The sequence below is a fragment of the Lepidochelys olivacea genome, assembly GCF_965140295.1.
Source record: "Lepidochelys olivacea isolate rLepOli2 genome assembly, chromosome: 15".
Lineage (NCBI taxonomy): Eukaryota > Metazoa > Chordata > Testudines > Cheloniidae > Lepidochelys > Lepidochelys olivacea.
Window position 1 is genome coordinate 28,104,419 of NC_140425.1, and position 23,683 is coordinate 28,128,101.

Below are 23,683 nucleotides of genomic sequence, written 5' to 3' on the forward strand. Positions count from 1 at the left end.
AAAGGAGGTCTTGACAAACATTGGAAGAACAAAATTTTTAAATCAAACACAAATTATTATAGACTCCATTATTTTCAGTCTCCACAAAATCAATTACAAACATACCAAATTAAAACAAATTGTCCAAGGCAATACTGCCCACCTAGGATTGCCTGTCGATAGTCAGATACTTTGTATTGTTGCAAATGGCCCTCTCTATACTTCCTGGGCTTTTATTTGTTTTTAAATAACCGTCAACCTACAACTTGAGGCTGTCTCTTTGTACTGAAGGTGGGGAAAAAAATTAATTAAATTTCCAGTTAAACCACAAAATGCTCAAAATGAGCTTTGTAACTGAGAACACACTGATGCAGAGATAGCTGGAAACATTCGACTTTTTTTCTTTTAATAGCATGTTGTCTTGAAACTCCTCTAAACAGAATAATTTCCATTCCCAAGAAAGGTTGATTCAGTGAAAGATCCACAAACGGTGGTTAATAAAACCTACAAAGCATTTGGAAAGATCAGTTTTTCTTTCCATCCACAACTGAAACCAATCACAAACAAGTTATTCCATCCTTAAATTTCTGTTGTTAATCTAACAGGGATGCTTCTGTCCAACACCAAACAGTTAATGAAAGCGTTAGGAGTCTGAAAAGCGATCTGCCGCCATACAGCAATCTCCCTTGTTGCCAGACTCTGGCACAATGCCTTTGCATTGACCTCTACAGCTTCCTCTTCCAATGTACACTGCAGTCACATGGTCTCCTCAGCCCAGCTCCATGCTACAGCTAATCTTACACAGACACCACTCGAACCTCAGCTGGCAGCTTCTCAACATTAACGGCTTCTAATTTGGATAGAGAGCTCAAGTTTTTAAGCTTTTCCACAACAAAATGTCCGCGATGAAAGGAAACTAGAAACAACATCTACTCTGCTTCCTTCAGTTACAGTTCTAGTCTCTGCCTTAAGCATTCTGGGCCGGAGCAGGTAACGTGAATGTAGGAACGCACTTTCAAGTAGGACATAGAGAATCTCGTCAGAGTTACACACACCCCCAATACAAGCACAAACAATTAATCAAGCTTTGTTTCTTCACAAGTGCTGCAATTTCCAGTCCCTGCAGACTCAACTTTATCTCACTACACACCCCTGGTTGGGTTTTTTAAATATGCAGCTGCTTGTAATCTAGGGTGTTTTTTTTTAAAAGCCTCCCTTTCCCTGCTAGAGTTTATTTTGTGCTCTCTCTAGTATCCTGAAACTGTTCAACAGTTAGTTGATGCACAATTACATTTTTCTTTCTGAAAAGATCTGAGGAAATGTAGTACCCATTGAGACAACATACAGAGACCCACAAACTCACAAGCAAACAGAACAACAAATACAGAAACAGCACTGATGGAGAAAACCCCTTAGGCAAACACAGGAACAACATATAGACAGATTCAAAGCAAACACAGATACTATGTTCAGACACACAAATCCACATTCACAGCTTCAAGCCCACCAGCAACACGAGACACTCACATGCAGAGATACAACGGAAGAAACAGACCAACACTGAGTTACAAACACACTTGAAAACAGAGAGATGCAGAGGCACATGCAGAGAAACTCAGGAGGCAGACACACAAGCAAACACACACATAAGTCCATTACCCTGAGCTCAGTTCCTTCCTTTTCTCTCGTTATAAGTACAGCACAGCACACGGCTCTATTCCCTCTGGCATTACAAGGGCTCCCCTGCCACTAAGCTCAGCCCATAAACCACTCCCAAACCCCAGCAGATGCTTCTGTTTTTGTTCGGGCCAATGAGAAAAGTATAGCTCGCTCTTCCTTCCTCCCAGGAGCAAACCCCGGCTGGTTGAAATCCCTAAGCCTGAAACCGAATACCACAAAATCATGAGCCAACTACAAGTGCCAAACCAAAGCGCAGAAGCAGGCTACAGCTTTCTGTTTATTTGTTGGATTTTTTTTTTTAAAACAAGCAGTGGCTGGTGCTCTGTGTTCTGTGAGGCACAAGGTAGTCGTGAGGGGGAGATAAGAGAGGCAGTTGGTTTATTTGTTAATAGTACTGTCTTTCCTAAACGAGGTAGCTCACACACACAGTCCATTAACAATTCCACTGATACTTCCAAGGGAGCTGACTCTTGCGGCCAAAGCTCATGGTGGATCCTAAACACACAGCTCCTGACATCTCCCCTTGTTACTGTAGCCTTTACTTAGTGCATCTGAAAATGTGACATGGAAGAAAACAACAGGAAACAATAGGCACCTTTAGGAGAATCCTCAATAACTGCCTGACCCACTGAGTGACACTAAACTCCCTACAAAAAAGCAGTACTTGTGGCACCCTAGAGACTAACAAATTTATTTGAGCATAAGCTTTCGTGAGCTACAGCTCACTTCCGATGAAGTACTTCTTTTCTTTTTGCGGATACAGACTAACATGGCTGCTACTCTGAAACTAAACTCCCTGTAACTGAAAGCCACAAATTACACCACAAGACAAAAGAAACCATTGTCACCCAGGAGACATGGGGCCAGCACATCCAGACTCTTTTGCTTTCCTGTACTCCACCCCACCCTCAACACCAGTGCACTTAAAGGCCCCACATGGCAGTGGCTATCCCTGTGCCTAAAGAGAGCAGCTACACAGCTCCCTCAAGGCTCTCACAGCACAGCTTCAAGTTCCGCGAAGCTGAATTCTTCATGTACTGCAGCCACCTTTCCCTTCAATTGGGCCAAAGTAGACATTAGTTTGTAAGTAGGACATAAAGTTCAGGCTGCACAGTGGTTCCAAGAAGCAGGAAGGGAGAACTGAACCCAGCTCACCAGCACACTTAGCACTCAGGAAATCTAGCTATTAGTGTCTCTCCTGCATGACATGATATTTTGCATACCATCTCCTCACCACCACCACCCTGCGCAGTGAATAAGGGATCCCACCAGGAAACCTAACCAGACACTCCCACATGGTAGGATGCATGCACACCTCCTGCTGGGCAGGATGTGCAAGATCAGTAACATTTACCATTATCAGGACAGTGGGCCACCCAGGACATTATTTTCGATAGACATTAATTCTCTTTCCTATCATACTACACAAGTCAGGAATAGAGCAGCTAGATCCACCATAACCAGCTTTTCCTACAGAAGACAACCCAGCTTCCTTCTAAATCCGATTAAAACAAAGCACCACTTACAGCAAGACCATTAATAATTAGGAGGTTCCACACTTCATAGCTTCTGAAGGTTGTTCACTGCAGACACCAGCGTCTCCTTGCACCCCTTCATTGCACCCCTTCATTGCACCCCACAAGCTCCCTGTCTACCACCCTCCCATTCCACTCTATTTCAGGAATTCCCTGCAACTCTCCCCTTCACCCCTCCTTCATGCCTGGGGCTGTGTCCCCCCTGCCCCCAAAGCCAAGGTCTCTGTGTGGGTTCCACATACCCCTCTCTCCCCATACCAGAGTCCCTCAACCCCCCTCCCCCTTCGTCAGGAGTTCTGTGTACCCCTATTCCCTCCCCCGACCAAGGTCCTGCAATCTCCCCCACCCCAGGGCCTGTGCGCATGCCACCCCTTCCTTCCCCCATTACGATTTGTCTGGAAAATTAGTCATTCAGGCTGTCAACATGTTAAACTAATTTGGGAGGATTGGCAGAGATAAGATGGTGGTATTGTCATATTGGAAAGTGATAACGGGTGCTATCAACAAGTTGTTTGATTACAGACAATTGCAGATGTGCTGGAAGCTGTGGCTGTGCTAACAAGATGGCAGGAGATCCATGTGTCCCCCATTTTCTCCCTTTCGGTGTTCCCCAAAATCAATAGCCACTAACACCTAGAACATTCTCTATAATTTTGGAATTGATCAAATGTGGCATTCAAAAGTTATCACATAAGAGACAGAGAAATGCCATCAAGTTGAGAGTGTGGCCTGATGAGCCTGGCCAATTATTCATTAAGTATGGTATACACACAAGGTACTTTAATGACAGGTTTCAGAGTAGCAGCTGTGTTAGTCTGTATTCGTAAAAAGAAAAGGAGTACTAGTGGCACCTTAGAGACTAACAAATTTATTTGAGCATAAGCTTTCATGAGCTACAGCTCACTTCATCGGATGCATTCAGTGGAAAACACAGTGAGGAGATTTATATACACAAAGAACATGAAAAAATGGGTGTTATCATACACACTGTAAGGAGAGTGATCACTTAAGATGAGCTATTACCATCAGGAGAGCGGCGGGGAGGGGGGGGGAGGGGAGAAAACCTTTTGTAGTGCCACTAGTACTCCTTTTCTTTTTGCGAATACAGACTAACACGGCTGCTACTCTGAAACCTGTCATCATGCAAGGCACTGCATTTAGCCGTATGGAGTGGAAATCGATCAACTTCATGAAAAAACTCGTACAGATACAGACAGACATCATCTTCCTTTCCAAATGCAAACAGATGGACATTGTACCAAAAGGACTGAAGGTAAAAGATCCATTACAATCTACATACCATACATAAATTGGTTAGTCTCTAAGGTGCCACTAGTACGCCTTTTCTTTATACCATACAGACCATGCTGACAGCTTGTGCCACACGCTCTCAAAGAAACTGCGGAACCACCTGATCAACATCCTGTACAGCAAACAGGGAAAGATTAAGAATGAGCTCTCAAAACTGGATACTCTCATAAAAAAACAACCTTCCACACAAACTTCCTCGTGGCTGGACTTTACAAAAACTAGACAAGCCATTTACAACACACACCTTGCTTCTCTACAAAAGAAAAAGGACACTAAACTACTACGTGCCACAAGAGGCCACAGCAATGGTTCCCTTAACCCACCCAGCAATATTGTCAATCTATCCAACTATACTCTTAGCCCAGCAGAAGAATCTGTCCTATCTCGGGGCCTCTCCTTCTGCCCCTCCACCCCGACGAACATGATACAGTTCTGTGGTGACCTAGAATCCTATTTTCGACGTCTCCGACACAAGGAATATTTCCAACACACCTCTGAACAACATACTAATCCACAGGGACCTTCCTACCAACACTACAAAAAGAAGGATTCTAGGTGGACTCCTCCTAAAGGTCGAAACAACAGACTGGACTTCTATATAGAGTGCTTCCGCCGACGTGCACAGGCTGAAATTGTGGAAAAGCAGCATCACTTGCCCGATAACCTCAGCCGTGCAGAACACAATGCCATCCACAGCCTCAGAAACAACTCTGACATCATAATCAAAAAGGCTGACAAAGAAGATGCTGTCGTCATCATGAATAGGTCGGAATATGAACAAGAAGCTGCTAGGCAGCTCCCCAACACCACTTTCTACAAGCCATTACCCTCTGATCCCACTGCAGGTTACCAAAAGAAACTACACCATTTGCTCAAGAAACTCCCTGAAAAAGCAAAAGAACAAATCCGCACAGACACACCCCTGGAACCCCGACCTGGGGTATTCCATCTGCTACCCAAGATCCATAAACCTGGAAATCCTGGATGCCCCATCATCTCAGGCATTGGCACCCTACAGCAGGATTGTCTGGCTATGTAGACTCCCTCCTCAGGCCCTATGCTACCAGCACTCCCAGCTATCTTCGAGACACCACTGACTTCCTGAGGAAACTACAATCCATCAGTGATCTTCCTGAAAACACCATCCTGGCCACTATGGATGTAGAAATCCTTTACACCAACATTCCACACAAAGATGGACTACAAGCCATCAGGAACAGTATCCCCGATAATGTCACGGCAAACCTGGTGGCTGAACTTTGTGACTTTGTCCTCACCGATAACTATTTCACATTTGGGGACAATGTATACCTTCAAATCAGTGGCACTGCTATGGGTACCCTCATGGCCCCACAGTATGCCAACATTTTATGGCTGACTTAGAACAACGCTTCCTCAGCTCTCGTCCCCTAATGCCCCTACTCTACTTGCGCTATATTGATGACATCTTCATCATCTGGACCCATGGAAAAGAAGCCCTTGAGGAATTCCACCATGATTTCAACAATTTCCATCCCACCTCAGCCTGGACCAGTCCACACAAGAGATCCCCTTCCTGGACACTATGGTGCTAAAAAGCGATGGTCACATAAACACCACCCTATACCGGAAACCTAATGACCACTATTCCTACCTACATGCCTCCAGCTTTCATCCAGACCACACCACACCATCCATCATCTACAGCCAAGCTCTACGATACAACCACATTTGCTCCAACCCCTCAGACAGAGACAAACACCTACAAGATCTCTATCAAGCGTTCTTACAACTACAATACCCACCTGCTGAAGTGAAGAAACAAATTGACAAAGCCAGAAGAGTACCCAGAAGTCACTTACTACAGCACAGGCCCAACAAAGAAAATAACAGAATGCCACTAGCCATCACTCTCACAGATCTTGGGAGAAAGGCCAGTCCCTGCCTACAGACAGCCCCCCAACCTGAAGCAAATACTCACCTGCAACCACACACCACACAACAGAACCACTAACCCAGGAACCTATCCTTGCAACAAAGCCCATTCCCAACTGTGTCCACATATCTATTCAGGGGACACCATCATAGGGCCTAATCACATCAGCCGCACTATCAGAGGCTCGTTCACCTGCACATCTACCTATGTGATATATGCCATCATGTGTCAGCAATGCCCCCTCTGCCATGTACATTGGTCAAACTGGACAGTCTCTACGTAAAAGAATAAATGGACACAAATCAGATGTCAAGAATTATAACATTCATAAACCAGTTGGAGAACACTTCAATCTCTCTGGTCACTCAATTACAGACCTAAAGGTCGCAATATTACAACAAAAAGCCTTCAAAAACAGACTCCAACAAGAGACTGCTGAATTGGAATTAATTTGCAAACTGGATACAATTAACTTAGGCTTGAGTAAAGACTGGGAGTGGATTGATTATCACTACAAAAGGTGTCCCCCTCCCCCTCCCCCCTGCTGGTAATAGCTCATCTTAAGTGATCACTCTCCTTACAGTGTGTACGATAACACCCATTTTTTCATGTTCTGTGTGTATATAGAAAAGGAGTACTTGTGGCACCTTAGAGACTAACCAATTTATTTGAGCATAAGCTTTTGTGAGCTACAGCTCACTTCATCGGATTCATACTGTGGAAAATACAGAAGATGTTTTTATACACACAGACCACGAAAAAATGGGTGTTTATCACTACAAAAGGTTTTCTCTCCCCCCACCCCACTCTCCTGCTGTTACTCTGAAACCTGTGTGTATATAAATCTCCTCACTGTATTTTCCACTGAATACATCCGATGAAGTGAGCTGTAGCTCACGAAAGCTTATGCTCAAATAATTGGTTAGTCTCTAAGATGCTACTAGTACTCCTTTTCTTTTTAAGGTTTCAGAGTAACAGCCATGTTAGTCTGTATTCTTTTTAAGGTACTTTAAGAGCACTTAAAAGATGACGTCCCTGCCCTGAAGAGCTAATGATCTACCTCAGACAGACAAAAACAAAATGGAGATAACAAGAGAAAGCCCATATTTTCTGAGTGCACCTAGGTTGATCCCCATGTTTTGTAAAGCAACTGCAGAGTCAGACTTTCTAGACACACATACCCACAGCTCAGATTGGAAATTAATAAAAAGTGGTACTTTCCCAAACACTGTCCCCAATCCAAACTCCACCCACACGTGATGCCAAAATGAAAATGCTGCTCACAGTGGATTGTGCGAATCTTCACAGTATGATTATTCCTCTTCTTGTGTGCTGTGAGTAGTAAGAAAATAATGTACACCCTAAGATTTTGCTGTTAACAGCCCAAACAGAGGAACTGAAGAAATTCAAGCCTCTCACAGTAGGTCTACACAGCAAAGAAAACCCTGTGGCTGGCTTATGCCAGCCGACTTGGGCTGTAGGGCTGTTTCATTGCTGTGTAGACATACCCTCAGTGCTATAAATTCAGGCTGCCTGTAGATCTCAGTACCACAGCTTACACTTGATATACATTTGCAAGGTTACCTTTGAACTTTAAGAACCAAATAAGTCCTTTTAAAAAAAAAGAAATGTGCATAAAATAGCAGTCCCCAGGGAATGTGCTAAATTGCCAATGTGCAGCAAACCAGCCCAGTCTACCCTGGCAAATACTGATCATAAGGACCTTTTGGTACCTGTCAAAGTGCAACACACATCTTTATCTTTGTGACAATAGTATCTGTTTGAAATATTGATGGTTATTTCAGCCAGCTCTGAACTACTGCAAGTTCTGTGAGCTTTATATAATATGGTGTTTGAGATTAATGCATTAATCTGAGAACAAATCATACAATCGTAGGATTGGAAGGGACCTCAAGAGGTCATCTAATCCAGTCCCTTACACCCATGGCAGGACTAAGTATTTCTAGATCATCTCTGACAGGTATTTGTCTAACTTGCTCTTAAAGAGCTCCAGTGACAGAGATTCCACAACCTCTCTGGGCAATTTATTCCAGTGCTTAACCACCCTGACAGTTAGGAATTTTTTCCTAAGGTCCAACCTAAACCACCCTTGCTGCAAGTTAAGCCCACTGCTTCTTGTCCTATCCTCAGAGGTTAAGGAAAACAATTTTTCTCCTTCCTCCATGTAACAATCTTTTATGTACTTGAAAACTGTTATGTCCCCTCTCATTCTTTTCTTCTCCAGACTAAACAAACCCAATTTTTTCAATCTTCCCTCATAGGTCATGTTTTCTAGACCTTTAATTATTTTTGTTGCTCTTCTCTAGACTTTCTCCAATGTGTTCACAGCTTTCCGGAAATGTGGTGCCCAGAACTGGACTCAATACTCCAGTTGAGACCTAGTCAGAGTGGAGTAGAGCGGAAGAATTACTTCTCGTGTCTTACTTACAACACTCCTACTATAGGGCTGCCAGGCATCCAGTTTTTGAGCATAACACCTGGTTAACAAGGGACCCTGGTGGCTGTGGTCAGCCCGCTAACAGGGCCGCTGAAACTCCAGTCGGCAGCACAGCAGGGCTAATGCAGGCTCCCTGCCTACCCTGGCTCCGCGCAGCTCCCAGAAGTAGCCAGCATGTCTGGCTCCTAGGCACAGTGGTGGCCACAGGGGCTCCTCACACTGCCCCCGCCCTAATTGCCAGCTCCACAGTTCCCATTAGCCAGGAACAGTGGCCAATAGGAACTGCAGGGGCGGCACCTACAGGGGCGGGCAGTGGACAGAGCCCGCTGGCCCCTCCGCCTAGGAGCCGAACATGCTGGCCGCTTCTGGGAGCCACCTGAGGTAAGCGCTGCCCAGCTAGAGCCCACACCCCGAACCCCCTCCCACCCCCAAACCCCATCCTGCACTCAATCTCTCTCCCAGAGCTTGCACCCCAAGCTCCTGCCCCAGCCCCCTCCTGCACCCAAACTCCCTCCTGGAGCCCACACCCCTCGCCTTCTCCTGCATCCCAACCCCCTACCCCAACCCTGAGTCCCCTCCTGCACCCAAACTCCCTCCAAGAGCCTGCACCCCTCACCTCCTCTCACACCCAACCCCCTCCTGCACCCAAACCTCTTGGCCCTAGCCCAGAGCCCGCCTCTTGCACCCCCTCCTGCACCAACCTCCTGCCCCAGCCTGGAGCCCCCTCCTGAACCCAAAACCCCTCCCAGAACCCACAGCCCTCACCCCCTTCCACACCCCAACCCCCTGCCCCAGCCCAGAGCCCCCTGCCACACCCCAGCCCAGAGCCCCCTCCCACATCCTGAACCCCTCATTTCTGGCTCCACCCCAGAGCCCACACCCCCAGCCGGAGCCCTCAACTCCTCCCACACCCCAAACCCCTGCCCAGTGGAAGTGAGTGAGGGTGGGGGAGAGCAAGTGATGGAGGGAGGGGGGATGGAGTGAGCGGGAGATGGGACCTCAGGGAAGGAGCAGGGCAAAGGTGTTCAGTTTTGTGCGATTAGAAAGTTGGCAACCCTATCTTGCTAATACATGCCAGAATGATGTCTGCTTTTTCTGACACAGTGTTACTCTGTTCAGTCATGTCTGAAAAGCTTTGTTATCCAATGGGTGTGGATAAGAACTTTTGCCTATCAGCCTAATATTCCTTTACTTAGAATAATTATAATCATATAGTGCTTTTCATACCAAAAGCAATTCATAAAAAATAGAGAAAGCGCCATCAGAAATACAGCATGCTGAAAACAGTGTCAGCCTGTATTCCAGGATCACCAGTTCCACAATCTATTAGCAGCCCCTCCACACAGTGGACAAATTTCTGCCTCGAGAGGCACACCCCAGTTCATAATTAGATTCTATTTCAGCAAAATATTTAATCACATGCTTAAATCTATCCCTGTTCAGCAAAGGGATGACTATATTGGCATGTACTGATAAAACATAGCCAAAAAGAAGAGGAATAAGACTGACCCTGATACAGGGTATGAAATCAGACCAGCATCTTATTTTAGTGGATAGGTGAATTATTTGTATGGGAAACACCATCTTTGTTTAACAAAAGACAGCAGTGATTTATTCTATAATAGCTAAGGTCAATTATTAAGTAAAGGGGAAATTTTCTAAAGCACAAAGTGCAGTTGTGGATCCCTAACCCTTTGAAAAATCGTCCCGCAACACAAAATCTATTAATTATTTTTCTCAACTGTTTTTAGAACCATCTGTCACTATTTCACCACACCCATAACTGTGAATTGGGCTAGGGTCTCTATTACTACTACCTTGCAAATAGTCTTGCCAATCTAATGATATAGGGCCCAATGCTGAAAATATTTACTCAGGTAAGTAATGCTTATTCAGTCAGCTAGTCCCATTAACTTCAATGGGACTACTTCACTGAATAACAACTACTCATAAAAATAAGGGTTTGCAGGATCAGGCTCACAGTTTGACACAGAAGGTGCAGCTCAGGATATGAAAACATAAATGAAACCAGGAGAGTTTCAGAGTGCTCATAAGGAAAGCTGTTATTTATTCCATCTTTTGGGGGAGATTTAACACTGGCTTAATATTTCAGCTGTTTGTAAACTAGGGGTTTTTTCCCCCTTCATGGAAAATGTTTAGTTTTTGGTGAAAAATAGAAAACCCAAGTCAGAAATACTGCTGTAGTGCCTCATGGGAGGCGTAGCTCAGATGCCTTATGCTCCCATTTGTTTCCAAAGGACAGGCTCTCTAGTCAATTACATCTCCCATGATGTTCCAGTCTCCCCTCTTGGTGAGGGGTGGGTTAATCAAGGCAGTTGCATAGCCATTGTGCATTAAAGGAGACAGAATCCAGCTTGGAGGCCAGCCCATCTCATGCTGACCATGCTCCCTCCCCAGCCCCTATGCTGGGCTAAAGGGGATGCACCAGCTATGATGGCTCTATGCTCACTGAGGATTCCCCTATGCCAGGTGGATTTCCAGCTAGGGAGCTACAAGCAGTTTTTGCCCTCGTCACATCACTTGAGTAGTGCAAAAGGAGGAGAGTGGGGCCAAGAATCTGGCCCATAATATTTATACATTTCTTATATTAATAAAACACAGTCCTTACTCTCATAAAAGCTCTGAAAATCTTGCTTTTTTGCAAAGCATTCATTCATATTCTGAATTGTTATCTCCGGGGGCTCAAATATTGTCATCACACTGCTCAGAGGGCAGAGTCCTTCTTGGTTAATTATTCAGGTTTATTATTCAGAAAAATCTTCTTTAAAAAATAGTTAGGGTTTTGTTTGGTTTTAAATGTGGGTGTCAGTAGTGATGGAGCGTGCCAAACTGACAACCTTGGAAATCGAATTCCCCATGTAGCCACAAAAGGGGCAGCTGCAGCACAACCTTCCTATGCTGTCTACCCTGACCTGCAGGGGCCACCTCTATGGCACAAGAGTAGTTCTACTGACGTGTCCATACAACCCAGGGGCCTCTCTGCTGAAAACGTGACCAATGCAGGCAGATTGTGCCAACAGTTGGTAGTGTTTTCTGTGATGTGAACGGCACTAGAAGCTGGACTGAGACCTCTTAAACTCATTTAACATAAGCCACCGAACATGCATCACACTGTAACGACTTTCAAACTCTATTAACCTGGCCTGAATTTAAATCAATGAGCAAGAGAAAGAAAGACACTTTATCATTTAGCTATTCAGTCCCCCAACTACTTGTATCTTATTATTCTTTTAAATTAGAGGTGGTGTTTAGAAAATCTTTTATATTTTACTTTAGTTTTGATCTAATATGGCTGCCCAACTACTGCAGTTTGCTAGGTTCTCTCTCAGATATTAGTCATTTACTTATGGGCAAATAAGAACCTCACAACATAAAATTATTTTAAAAAGTTAATGGTACAAATCCAAGTGAAAGCCAGAGAGGTCTCCAAGTGCATTTTAATAACTGAACCAGCAGAGCAGATGGAGCATTCTCTAACTCCATTCCCAGCACAGAACTTTACACACAGTAGCCAAGACAGACATTTGTGTCTGGTGATACCATCTGTGTCTGCAAAACCACAATCACTGTCATTAGAGTGCTTTCTGTTTGTAAGGATCATTCTAATGGTGGGTATAGCATACAGCAAGCTCCCAGTATTACGACCACACTTAAGAACAGGACCAGAGTGGAACAGTCCCATTTCTAGACTCCAGAAGTCAGGAATGCACAGGATAAACACCAGTGTTTTTCTAAAATTAAGGAGCAGCATCACGCAGATACCAGCACTGACATGGATTGTTCAGTCCTCATCATCTTGCATCTCAACTACTGTAATCCATTCCTGTATGGTCCTGATGCCAGTCACACTGACCCCCATCATGCCCCTTCAAAAAGCTGCTGCTAGTTTGTCACTGCAATTACATCACTTCCACCTTTGTGACCCTCCATAGGCTTCCCATCTGCATCTCCACCCTGTTTGTCTGTTTTGTCTGTCTGCTGCATCATGTCTGGCATGTAGACTGAGACTCTCCTGGGCACAGACTGTCTTTTTTTTTATTTCTTATCTGTACAGTCTCAATGGAGCCCTGAACCTTGATTGGATTCTTAGCCACTACTATAATACAAATAAATGTAAGGGTGGCATGGTCTAATGGCTAGAGTAGGAGACCGGGAGACAGAGTGCCTGGATTTTATTTGATCATCTGCCACTCACTCACTGCGTGACCTTAGTCAAGTCCCTTGAAGTTAGAAACCAAATTCATATTTAGGCACCTAAACAAACTGTTTCATTTTATTAAAGTGCAGAGCACCTTCAACTCCCACCAAAGTCAATGAGAATTGAGGGTGCTAAGCACCTCGCAGGATTAGGCTTGTGCAGAATGCTTGGATAAGAACCTTTCCTAGCCCTTGGGCTTTCACCTTCCCCAAGTGTTTAATGTCACTACGTAGTGAAATAAATGCTGCACTTCACTTTTTAACTGTACATCCTTGTTGTATGTTAATTACCATCTGGTAACTCAGAACAAACTGGCTTTCACTTTGAAAATATGCTAGTTACTATGAGAAATTTGGACACATTCAATAGAGGAGAGTGCAATAAACATTGTGGTAAGCAGTGGAATACACAAAGAATGAAACTCCATTGGTACAGAAGTAAAACTGGAGTCAGAGGTAGCAAAAATAGGAGTTCAGAGAAAGGTGATGAAAATGTTCAGAGACAGAAAAAGAATTTAATATGAAGAGTCTGAAAACAGTGAGATTGTTTAGCTTAGAGATGAGACATATAAAAATGAACATGACAGATGTGTATAACATGAATGAGTATATAGAGAAGATATGAGCACCTGATCCTATTTACCCACTCATAATACCAGAATAAGTGAAAGGCAGTTTTAGACAGATAGAAGAAAATATTTAAATTTTAAAAAACATAATTAAGCAGTGAAACGAATTATGACTAGATATCATTGAGGTCAAGAGGTTAGTAGGATTTTAAAAAAAGCACTGGAAATTTATATGAATAATGAGACCATCCACACTTATACTACATAGGATAAAACTTGGGGATACATTCTCTTAGGTCTCACAGCATAAAACAACTCTTCCTAACCCCTGTCAGTTAGGACTGATAAAGTAAGTTTCTATTTCATAAAGGCCTGATCCAGAGTCCTTCAAAGTCAATAGAAAGAACCCCACTAACTATAAAGGGCTTTGGATCAGGACCTAATTGTCCAGTATGGAATTCTAGCATGGAAGCATCTGGTACAGAGTCAGTGGTAGAGACAGGGCACCATATGAGATAGATCTGTGTTCTGACCTGCATGGGAATTCTTATATTCCAAAGAAAATTCTCCCATGCAACTTTCTGATGAAAGATTTTAAAATTTAATTTAAGGGGGGAAACGTATTAAGCATTTTCCCCATAGAAAACAATCCCCCAGTCTTGATACAGAACCCAACAGTAATGTTCTTATTTCTGGCAGCTGAAATCACACATACTTCAGCAATTATTTTGCAGCCAACACAACAAAAACCGAAATAATTCTTAACAGCATTTAAGTGATAAAATAAATCAAATAATAGCAAAACCAAATTGTTCCTGAATATAGATTCCAAGGTTCATAGATATTTACTGTGATTCTCTTTAGCTATTTCTGGCATTAGAAATAATCACAAGAAACTGGATGGAAAGGTTTGATTGTACTCATTTGAATTGAAATAAATAGCTCCTCAAATCAAGAAGACACGATTAGTGAAAACTTCACACAGGTAAGAGAAAGTTGATTCACCACCAAATAACGATTGCAATTTTCAAACGAAGTTCATTAACCCTAAAATCCCTGGATTTTTCAGGATGCCAACAAAATGAGTGCTGTGGCAGATATGTACATACGTCTTCAGTACCCGAAGGATACCTGCAGACTTGTGTTATTATATAAAGAGCATTTACAGAATGTCTTCTATCTTCAAAGCACTTTGCAAACATTAATTTATTCCTCTGCAAGGTAGGTAAATATTATTCTGATTTTACAAATGGGGAAACAGAGGTAGAGAGAAGGTAACACCAAAGATTGGGATTTTCAAAGCAGTCTATGGGATTTAGCCACTTTTCCAATTTAAAACATTTTAAATGGGAAAAGTATCTAAATTCCTTACACTATTTTGAAAATCTCAATCACAGTTTTCAAACTTGAGTGCCTAAAGTTAGCAACTGAAATACATCAAATGTGAGTCTCCTCTGCTTGGCACATTTGAAAATTGGGACGTTTAATTAAATGCTTAAATGAGATTTTAGTTGCCTAACTTTAGGCACTACAGTTTAGAATTTGGTCCTAAGTGATTTGCAAAACCTCATGGATTGGTTTAATAGCAGAGCTGGGATTAGAACTCAGTAATTCCTGGCTGTCAGTAGCATGTTTTACATAGTGCAGAAGTTTGTCCAATAAAAGATATTACCTCACCCACTTTGTCTCTTTAGTACCACATTTAATATTTAGAACATGCCTCTAAAACAGAAATAGGCAGCCAATACAAAACCTACTTTAAAAGTTCAGCACTACGTAATATTCATTCACTCGAAGGGTCACTAGCTGTTTCTGTTATTAACGCTAGCCTATGTCTCACTTAGCATACTAAATCCTATGAAATTTGCCATGTGTGTTTTCAGGCCCCAAATCTTTTTTTCCCCACCATTACATGAAAAACAGTTTCAAGGGAAACATCCAAACTGGGGTAAACTATCAAATACTGGAGTGAAAGCTTCATTCCAGTCACTCATCAGAGATTTCCTTAATTTTTCTCTATTTTGGCTAGTTACCACACACCCCAGCTCCTCTCCTCTTAGTGACATCATGATAAGAGGCAGTGATGCCGTAAGTTTATCCACATAATTGGTATAAGACAGGCAGAGACAGTGCAAGTTTCTCTCATACTACCTCTCAAATATGCCTCAATTAGGACCTCTGAAGTGAGAAAGTTCAGTCTCTGTAGCCTATTATATCTTTGGCTTCTCTGTTGAGAATGCCAGCAAGAAAGTCAATTAGCACCAACTAAAGTGATGGAATTTTCAATGGGGACACCTACCCATTAGGAAATGGACTGAGATGCACAAGCTCATTTCACCAAACAGTCCTCAGTCTGTTACAACTTTTGGCCATTAATCACCTGGGATGGTTTTGAACCATCAGCCTAGAGGTGAAAGGCTCAATTCTTCCCTCTGACCTTTTTGCTGTCCTAAGAAGTGATTTATTACAACAATTCTTTTACCAACAAGATCCAGTATTCCAGATCAGAGCTAGCCTGCCATTCTCAGGGCAGGGCAGGACAAGTGGCTATTCTCGTCTAAAATATTAAAGAAAAAATTCAAGGTTTTTAAAATATTTATTATTTGCATTTAGTGAATCCCAAACTTTACATTGAGCATTTGATGTAGTATTTTAGAATGAAAGACAGAATGTATCCACAGTTATAAAACCAATGACAAGCCATAAGAACATGAGAGATCCATTATAAAGTTCCCAAATACAAAATACAAAATCTCCTTCAAAGCTGTAGAAGACCACTAATATTACACAGATCAAGCAGGTTAGTCAAGCTAGCATCCACCCTTGCTCACTGAACAAATCAATACTTCCTCAGCTACCAGCATGTGAGTTCAAACAGGAATTAACCAGGGAGGTCAAGATTAGAATTTTTTAGAAACTAGAAGAAACTTACTTTTTCACTTTTGGATACTTCATCTCCGAAATAGCATTCGTGGCATCGGTCTGCCTCTCCTTCAAATGCTGCGGCCACATATTATCCACCCAATCGACTAAGTCCACCTAAAATCCCCACCAGAACCAATGGTTAGTCAAGTAAACATGTGGTGGGATGTACTCCCAGCAGTCAAAGCTGGAACAGTGATTGGCAACAATGGCAGATTGGCAGTTTGCATATGCTCAGAGATGGTGAAATCTTCCTTAATAAAACTCACTGTTTCAATCAGAAACCCAAACCTGTGAGGGGTTGAGCACTCTAACTCCCCACTAAATCCTACAAACATTCAAATCAAAGAGAGTTATGCCACTGAATTCAAGGGGCACAGATTCTGACTCAATGGCACTTGAGTGCACTTCTGGGATTGGACCATTGCTGGTGTGGGATCACCACAGTGCCAGTATTCAATTGCATATGTGTAGATTGTATCCCAGAAATTGTGATCATGCACATCAAAACCACAATTTTAAAAAATTGAATTATTCTGATATTGTATGTTTTCAAGGAACATTACCCTGGTGATCTGGCCAAATTCCACCATGAGTAATTACATTACTGCCTACCTAACATTTCCTTGGATAACACTTGGATACAGAATTCTTCAAAGTCCTTGTCTCAAGGCCAAATATTTTCAAAAGTGTGGACAAGAGCAAATACTGGGAGCTGAGCAAAACAGAGTGAGAGAGAACTGGATAGAGATGAAGGGAAGGATATGGAGAGTGGAGATAGCTTCATGGATTACTGAAATAACGGTTGCTTTGGGTGTCATAGGGAATGGGATCAAATCCCAGCATGGAATGTGAAGCAGGGATAAATCTCTGGTTCATTGTTTTCTGACCTGTGTTATGCAGAAGGTCAGACTAGATAATCATAATGGCCCATTGGACCTTAACCTCTATTAAATGGGTGAGGCACACAAACCAGGTTTCGAAAAAGGGAGGGCAAAAGAGGGTCAAGCACAAGACAGAGGTTGTAGTACAGCATTTGGCCTCAGTGGAGCAAAAGACAACTCAAGGAAAGGAGGCAATATGTAAAAGAATTTCAAACTCAGAAGTGTCATTCTTACCATCCTAAGAAGATCAGTAAGCCTCAGAGGACTTTACAAGACCTAACTGAGGCACAGGTCACAAAATGATACAGGTTCACCTCTGAAGCCATCCAGCAACTTTGTAATGAGCTGCTGTAATGGGAGCTAGAGAGGCCAACCCAGAGGAGCCATCTCCTCTCAATCCCAGCAGAGGTCAGTGCTGTATCCAGCATCCTTACTTGTGCGTCCTTTCAAAGGACCTTCAAGGATGCTACTGGTATCAGCCAGTCCCCTGCCTCTGTGTCCCTAGAGGACTTCCAGAATGGTATGATCTGCAGGATCAGCTTCCCAATAGAGAGGCAGACCCAACACCCAATTTTGCAAGAATTTTATGTGCTAGTGAACTTCCCATCTCTACCAGGTATTGTAGATAGCATACCCAACCCTCAGAGGGAGCCAATGGGAGATAATTCAGCCCACAGAAATAGCAAACATACCAATTCCATGAATACCATGGCCATGTGTGACACAGAACTGGTGTTCACAGGTAGTGGCTAGATAGCTGAGATCCTCATACAATTCCTGCATCCGGATATTGCTATCCATGGCATTCACCTGATTTGCAATCTGAACCCACAGCCTCTGTTTTATGTGGGCAGAGAGCATGCTGGAGCACACACATAACCCTCAACCTCCAGGGAATTAATTCTATAACGATGGTGTCAATTAGGGCATGCGTACACAGCATTTTGGAGTGACCCTCTCAGACCGGAGTGACAAACTTGGGTTAGGAGGGTTCATGCCAATGCTCTAAAAATAACTGTATAAATAATGCTTTGAAATTGCAGCTTGGGCCAGAGTGCGGACTCTGAAGCCCACCCCTTCCCTAGGCTTCAGTCCTGCTGTCAATAACAACAGCAACCTGCTTGGGTAAAGACAGATGTCCTAAGTACTGGAGTTGATGGAAGTTGCAGCTATTTGAGCTAAGCCTGTCGATTAATCGCAGTTAACTCACGCAATTAACTAAAAAAAATTAATTGCGATTAAAAAAATTAATCGTGACTAATCTCAGTTTTAATCGCACTGTTAAACAATAGAATACCAACTGAAATTTATTAAATATTTTGCATGTTTTTCTACATGTTCATATATATTGTATTCTGTGTTGTAATTGAAATCAAAGTATATTATTTTATTACAAATATTTGCACTGTAAAAATAACAAAAGAAATACTATTTTTCAATTCACCTCATAAAAGTACTGTAGTGCAATCTCTTTGTCGTGAAAGTGCAACTTGCAAATGTAGATTTTTTTTTGTTACCTAACTGCACTTTACAATGTTCCCTGACTTTACAATGTCACCTGAAAGTGAAAATAGGTATTTGCATGGTACTTTTGTAGCCAGATTGCAAGGTACTTACATGCCAGAGATGCTAAACATTCGTATGCCCCTTCATGCATCGGTCATCATTCCAAAGGACATGCTTCCATGCTGATGACGCTCGTTAAAAAAATAATGCGTTAATTAAATTTGTGACTGAACTCCTTGGGGGAGAACCATATGTTCCCTGCTCTGTTTCACCCGCCATGTAATTCATGTTATAGCAGTCTCGGATGATGACCCAGCACATGTTGTTCATTTTGAGAACACTTTCACTGCAGATTTGACAAAACACAAAGAAGGTACCAACATGCGATTTCTAAAGATAGCTAAAGCACGCGACCCAAGGTTTAAGAACCTGAAGTGCCTTCCAAAATCTGAGAGGGATGAAGTGTGGAGTATGCTTTCAGAAGTCTTAAAAGAGCAACACTCCGATGCAGAAACTACAGAACCCAACCACCAAAAAAGAAAATCAACCTTTTGCTGGTGGCTTCTGACTCAGATAATGAAAATGAACATGCATCAGTCTGCACAGCTTTTGATTGTTATCAAGCAGAACCCATCATCAGCATGGATGCACGTCTCCTGGAATGGTGGTTGAAGCATGAAGGGACATAAGAATCTTTACCGCATCTGGCACATAAATATCTTGCAACACCAGCTACAACACTGCCAGGAGAACGCCTGTTCTCTCTTTCAGGTGATATTGTACACAAGAAGCGGCAAGCATTATCTCCTGCAAATGTAAACAAACTTGTTTGTCTGAGCGACTGACTGAACAAGAGGTAGGACTGAGTGGACTTGCAGGCTCTAAAATTTTACATTTTTTTTTTTAATGCAGTTTGGTTTTTCTACATAATTCTACATTTGCAAGTTCAGCTTTCATGATAAAGAGATTGCACTACAGTACTTGTATTAGGTGAATTGAAAAATACTATTTCTTTTGTTTTCTTACACTGCAAATTCTTGTAATCAAAAATAAAGTGAGCATGGTATACTTTGTATTCTGTGTTGTAATTGAAATCAATATATTTGAAAATGTAGAAAACATCCAAAAATATTTAAATAAATGATATTCTATTTTTGTTTAACAGTACAATTAATCGCAATTCATTTTTTTAAATCACTTGACAGCCCTAATTTGAGCATCTTCCTGGATCAGGCCCCACGTAAGGGATGTGGGATTTGTGTCCTATGTACACAGAGCATGCGATTACCTAGGGAGGTGGCAGAATCTCCTTCCTTAGAGGTTTTTAAGGTCAGGCTTGACAAAGCCCTGGCTGGGATGATTTAACTGGGAATTGGTCCTGCTTCGAGCAGGGGGTTGGACTAGATGACCTTCTGGGGTCCCTTCCAACCCTGATATTCTATGATTCTATGATTCTGTAAAGTAGCTGCGTGATTGTGAAGAGGCTAAAAATAAACAACAAAATAACAGGACCCCTTACCACATTGGGGCGCTTGACAATGTTCTCCAGCTTTGTGTGACTAAACTCCAGGCTGATGACATTGTAGAGCTTCTCACGTTCAGCCTCTGGTGTTTCATAGTATCTCACAAACTGAGACATGCTCATCTCAATTCCCTTTTGCGTGTTCACATCCATCACATCCACAATCCGACGGCTTCCTGCAAACACATAGAACACTTTAAAAACATTTATTTTTGTTTTATTTTGAATTCATAAGTCCAGGGCAATCACAATTTGAGGCTCCTGGGGAATCCCAGTGTATCCCTGGCAACAGGCGAGAGGAACCCAAATCTTCCCACCCTCTGGTCTTAGACAGCACAAACTGAGACAGCAGAGAGGAAGGGCACCAGCCTAGGACTTGGAATACCAGATTTCAAGTCACTGCTCCACCACAGACTTTCTGTGTGATTTTGGACAAGTAATTTAGTTTTTCTGTGGCTAAGTTCCCCATCTGTAAATTGGGGACAATATTACTTCCCTACCTCACATAGGTTGTTGTGAGGAAAAATACATCAACAATTGTGAGGAGCTGAGATACTATGGTAATGGGGGCCACATAAGTAGCTAAGATAGATAGATAGTCCTCTACATTTCTAAACATCCAAGATGCCTTTACTACACTGTGGTCAAAATTGTCCACAAAGAGAAAAATGCCATGTATGAGCCTGACCCTGTGAGGTACTGAGCATCACCTCTGGGATTCTGAATGCTCTAAAAAATTCCTACTTGACCTCCCAGGGGGCGCACTAAGCACTTTGGGTCTTCTGTTTGGCTCACTGGATACAAGCTTATTTTCAGCTCCTTAAGTGGCATATGCACAAGTCCCATTAGCTCCAGAATGCTAAACAGCAGTTTCAGCAATCTTCGGTTTCATACAGTCCTCTTTGGCCACTAGGAGGTTTCATCTCTCCCAAAAGTTATAAGAGTCTAATTAGCAGCTCATTTGTCTTTGAGAGAGAGCGAACTCAAGAGAGACATGCCTCATTTCCAAGAAAGGATTTCAAAAAATAAACTCATCCCTTTCCAAAAAAACGCCCTCCAATACAGTTTCCATACCTGAAGAAATGATTCTAAATAAAATGCATTAAAACTAAATGGAAGGTTTGCAAATGCCATCAGAGAAACTCATTAATAACTACAGCACCAGGCCCAGTGTGTGCTTGGGAGCAATATTTCAGCAAGAATGACAGTTTTAACCGTATGACTTTATTAAAAACATCCTTTGGCACTGATACCACTGACAGACATGATCATGATTCTGGAAAGGAACCCAAGTCCATAAAGTTTCATAGCCAAAGAGAAAGATGTATAGCATGTATATCTGGGTCAGTCCCAGTAGCCCTGCAGTTAGCGCTCTTTGCCAGCATGTTGAGTGACCAAGATTCAACTCCTCGGTCTGGTCTCAGGAATCCAAGTTCTAGTGTTACTGCCCTTTGGGGGGCAGGGGGGAAGTTAGTGTCATTTAGTCTCTATCATGTGAATAAATGTGTAAATTATTTAATATTTCCATATTTAAAATAATTTGCATATAATCAAATTTCACTTTAAAAAAAATTAGTGTGGATATAGTGCTAGTGAAGGTGTAGACAAACACATCTAGCAGCTCTCCACTGTTGTGTGCAACTGTCAAGCTGATCATGCCAACTACATCCTCCATATGCACTCTGACTAAAAGTAGACATAAGATATTGGATGTCCCAGGCCTGTGGGGAGAAAAGGCTGAGCAAGCACAACTACGGACATCTATGAGCAGATTGCATGGAGGATGCAGGAGAAGAGGTATGACATGGACCAGTGGCAGTGCCGCATGAAAGTGAAGGAACTGCATCAGGCGTATCAGAAGGCCAGGGAGGCCAAAAGTTGATCCAGTACCGAGTCGCAGACCTACTGCTTTTACAAAGATCTGCATGACATACTTGGTGGAGACCCCACAACCACCTTGCAAACCAGCATGGATGCATCCAAGGATCCTGAGCCAAAAGTCCCTGGCATGAACAGCAAGGAGAAGGAGGTAGTGGAGAATGGGGGACATGCAATGTTTCTAACTAGGCCATGAGCTAGGACCCATTTGAGATTCCACCAGAGTCCAGTCAATTCCAGCAGTTGAGCATGGGTAAGCCCAATGCAGGGGAAGGAACCTCAGGTAAATGTGTAATTGTACTTCCCATTACAATGACGTACTGATGGCAACCCCAACTAAAGAGGACACAGCTATCAACTTTTAATTAATTTACTTGAACTAGAAGAGGTAGCAGTACAACAAAGAGAGGTAATGTTGTTTGCTTTCCACCTCCCCATAGAGTTAGACAAGGGGGATCATGTGGAGCAATTTGGTTTTGTACACAGGGATGTCCATTGAATCCTACTGAGAGATCTCTATGAAACTCTTGCAGAGGTACTCTGCAGTCCTCTCCCAAAGGTTTTTAGGGATGGTAGCCTTATTTCTTCCTCCATGCTAGGACTCTTTCCCACACCAGTCAGCATTAACTTCAGCAGGTGTCATTGCAGTAAACAGGCTAGCAACACATGGGCCCAGGCAGCTTTGGGACACCAGCAGCAGCAGCGCCTTTGTTACCCTCAGGAATGAGATATCAGCTAAAATCACCACTGCCTATGAAAATGGTGCCATTATTCAGTGCCATTGCCCTATACGCATAGTTTCATGCAACCAAGCAATTCCCTCCTCCTTTCCCTCACCACTGGTAGACGACACTCACCCTGGCTCATGCTGTGACGGGCACAAGCATTCTGAAGCAGAAGTGTCAATAAGCATGTCTTGTTTAAAACTTTAGGGGAGCAAGGGAAGGGAGTTCTAAATCTTAACTTTCACTTTCCATTGTGACTGTATTGACAATGTGACTATATTGACCTCTGGGTGTTTTATCTGCAGCTGCTGCAGCCTTGAGGAGTTCCCCCTCCACACCCATGGAACACCTGAGCCAAATAAGGAGAAAAAAAGATGACTTGGAACGACACGTTCAGTTGGATCTTGCAAGCCAGTACTGCATCAGACTGTGAGCAAGGGGCCTGGAGGATGAACACTGCAGACAGCCTGGAGAAGGAAAGAGCGAACAGGAGAAAGGCCCAGGAGTCCCAGCAGGAAAAGAGGAAGATACAACAGACGGTAATGTAGCTTCTCCAGCAGCAACATAGAAGCTGCAAACTC

General features: G+C 42.8%; 1 protein-coding gene across 2 annotated transcripts in view; it reads right to left on the reverse strand.

Moving 5' to 3' along the window:
* The window catches only part of KDM2B (lysine demethylase 2B), a 171,779-nt gene that overhangs the window by 107,430 nt on the left and 40,666 nt on the right, over nucleotides 1-23,683 (reverse strand). For both annotated transcript variants that reach the window (XM_084649458.1, XM_084649457.1), the window contains exons 5-6: nucleotides 20,497-20,675; nucleotides 16,598-16,704 (exon numbers count right to left, since the gene is read on the reverse strand). In XM_084649458.1, coding sequence (XP_084505584.1) covers nucleotides 16,598-16,704; nucleotides 20,497-20,675 — 286 coding nt within the window. The remainder of the gene's footprint in view (nucleotides 1-16,597; nucleotides 16,705-20,496; nucleotides 20,676-23,683) is intronic.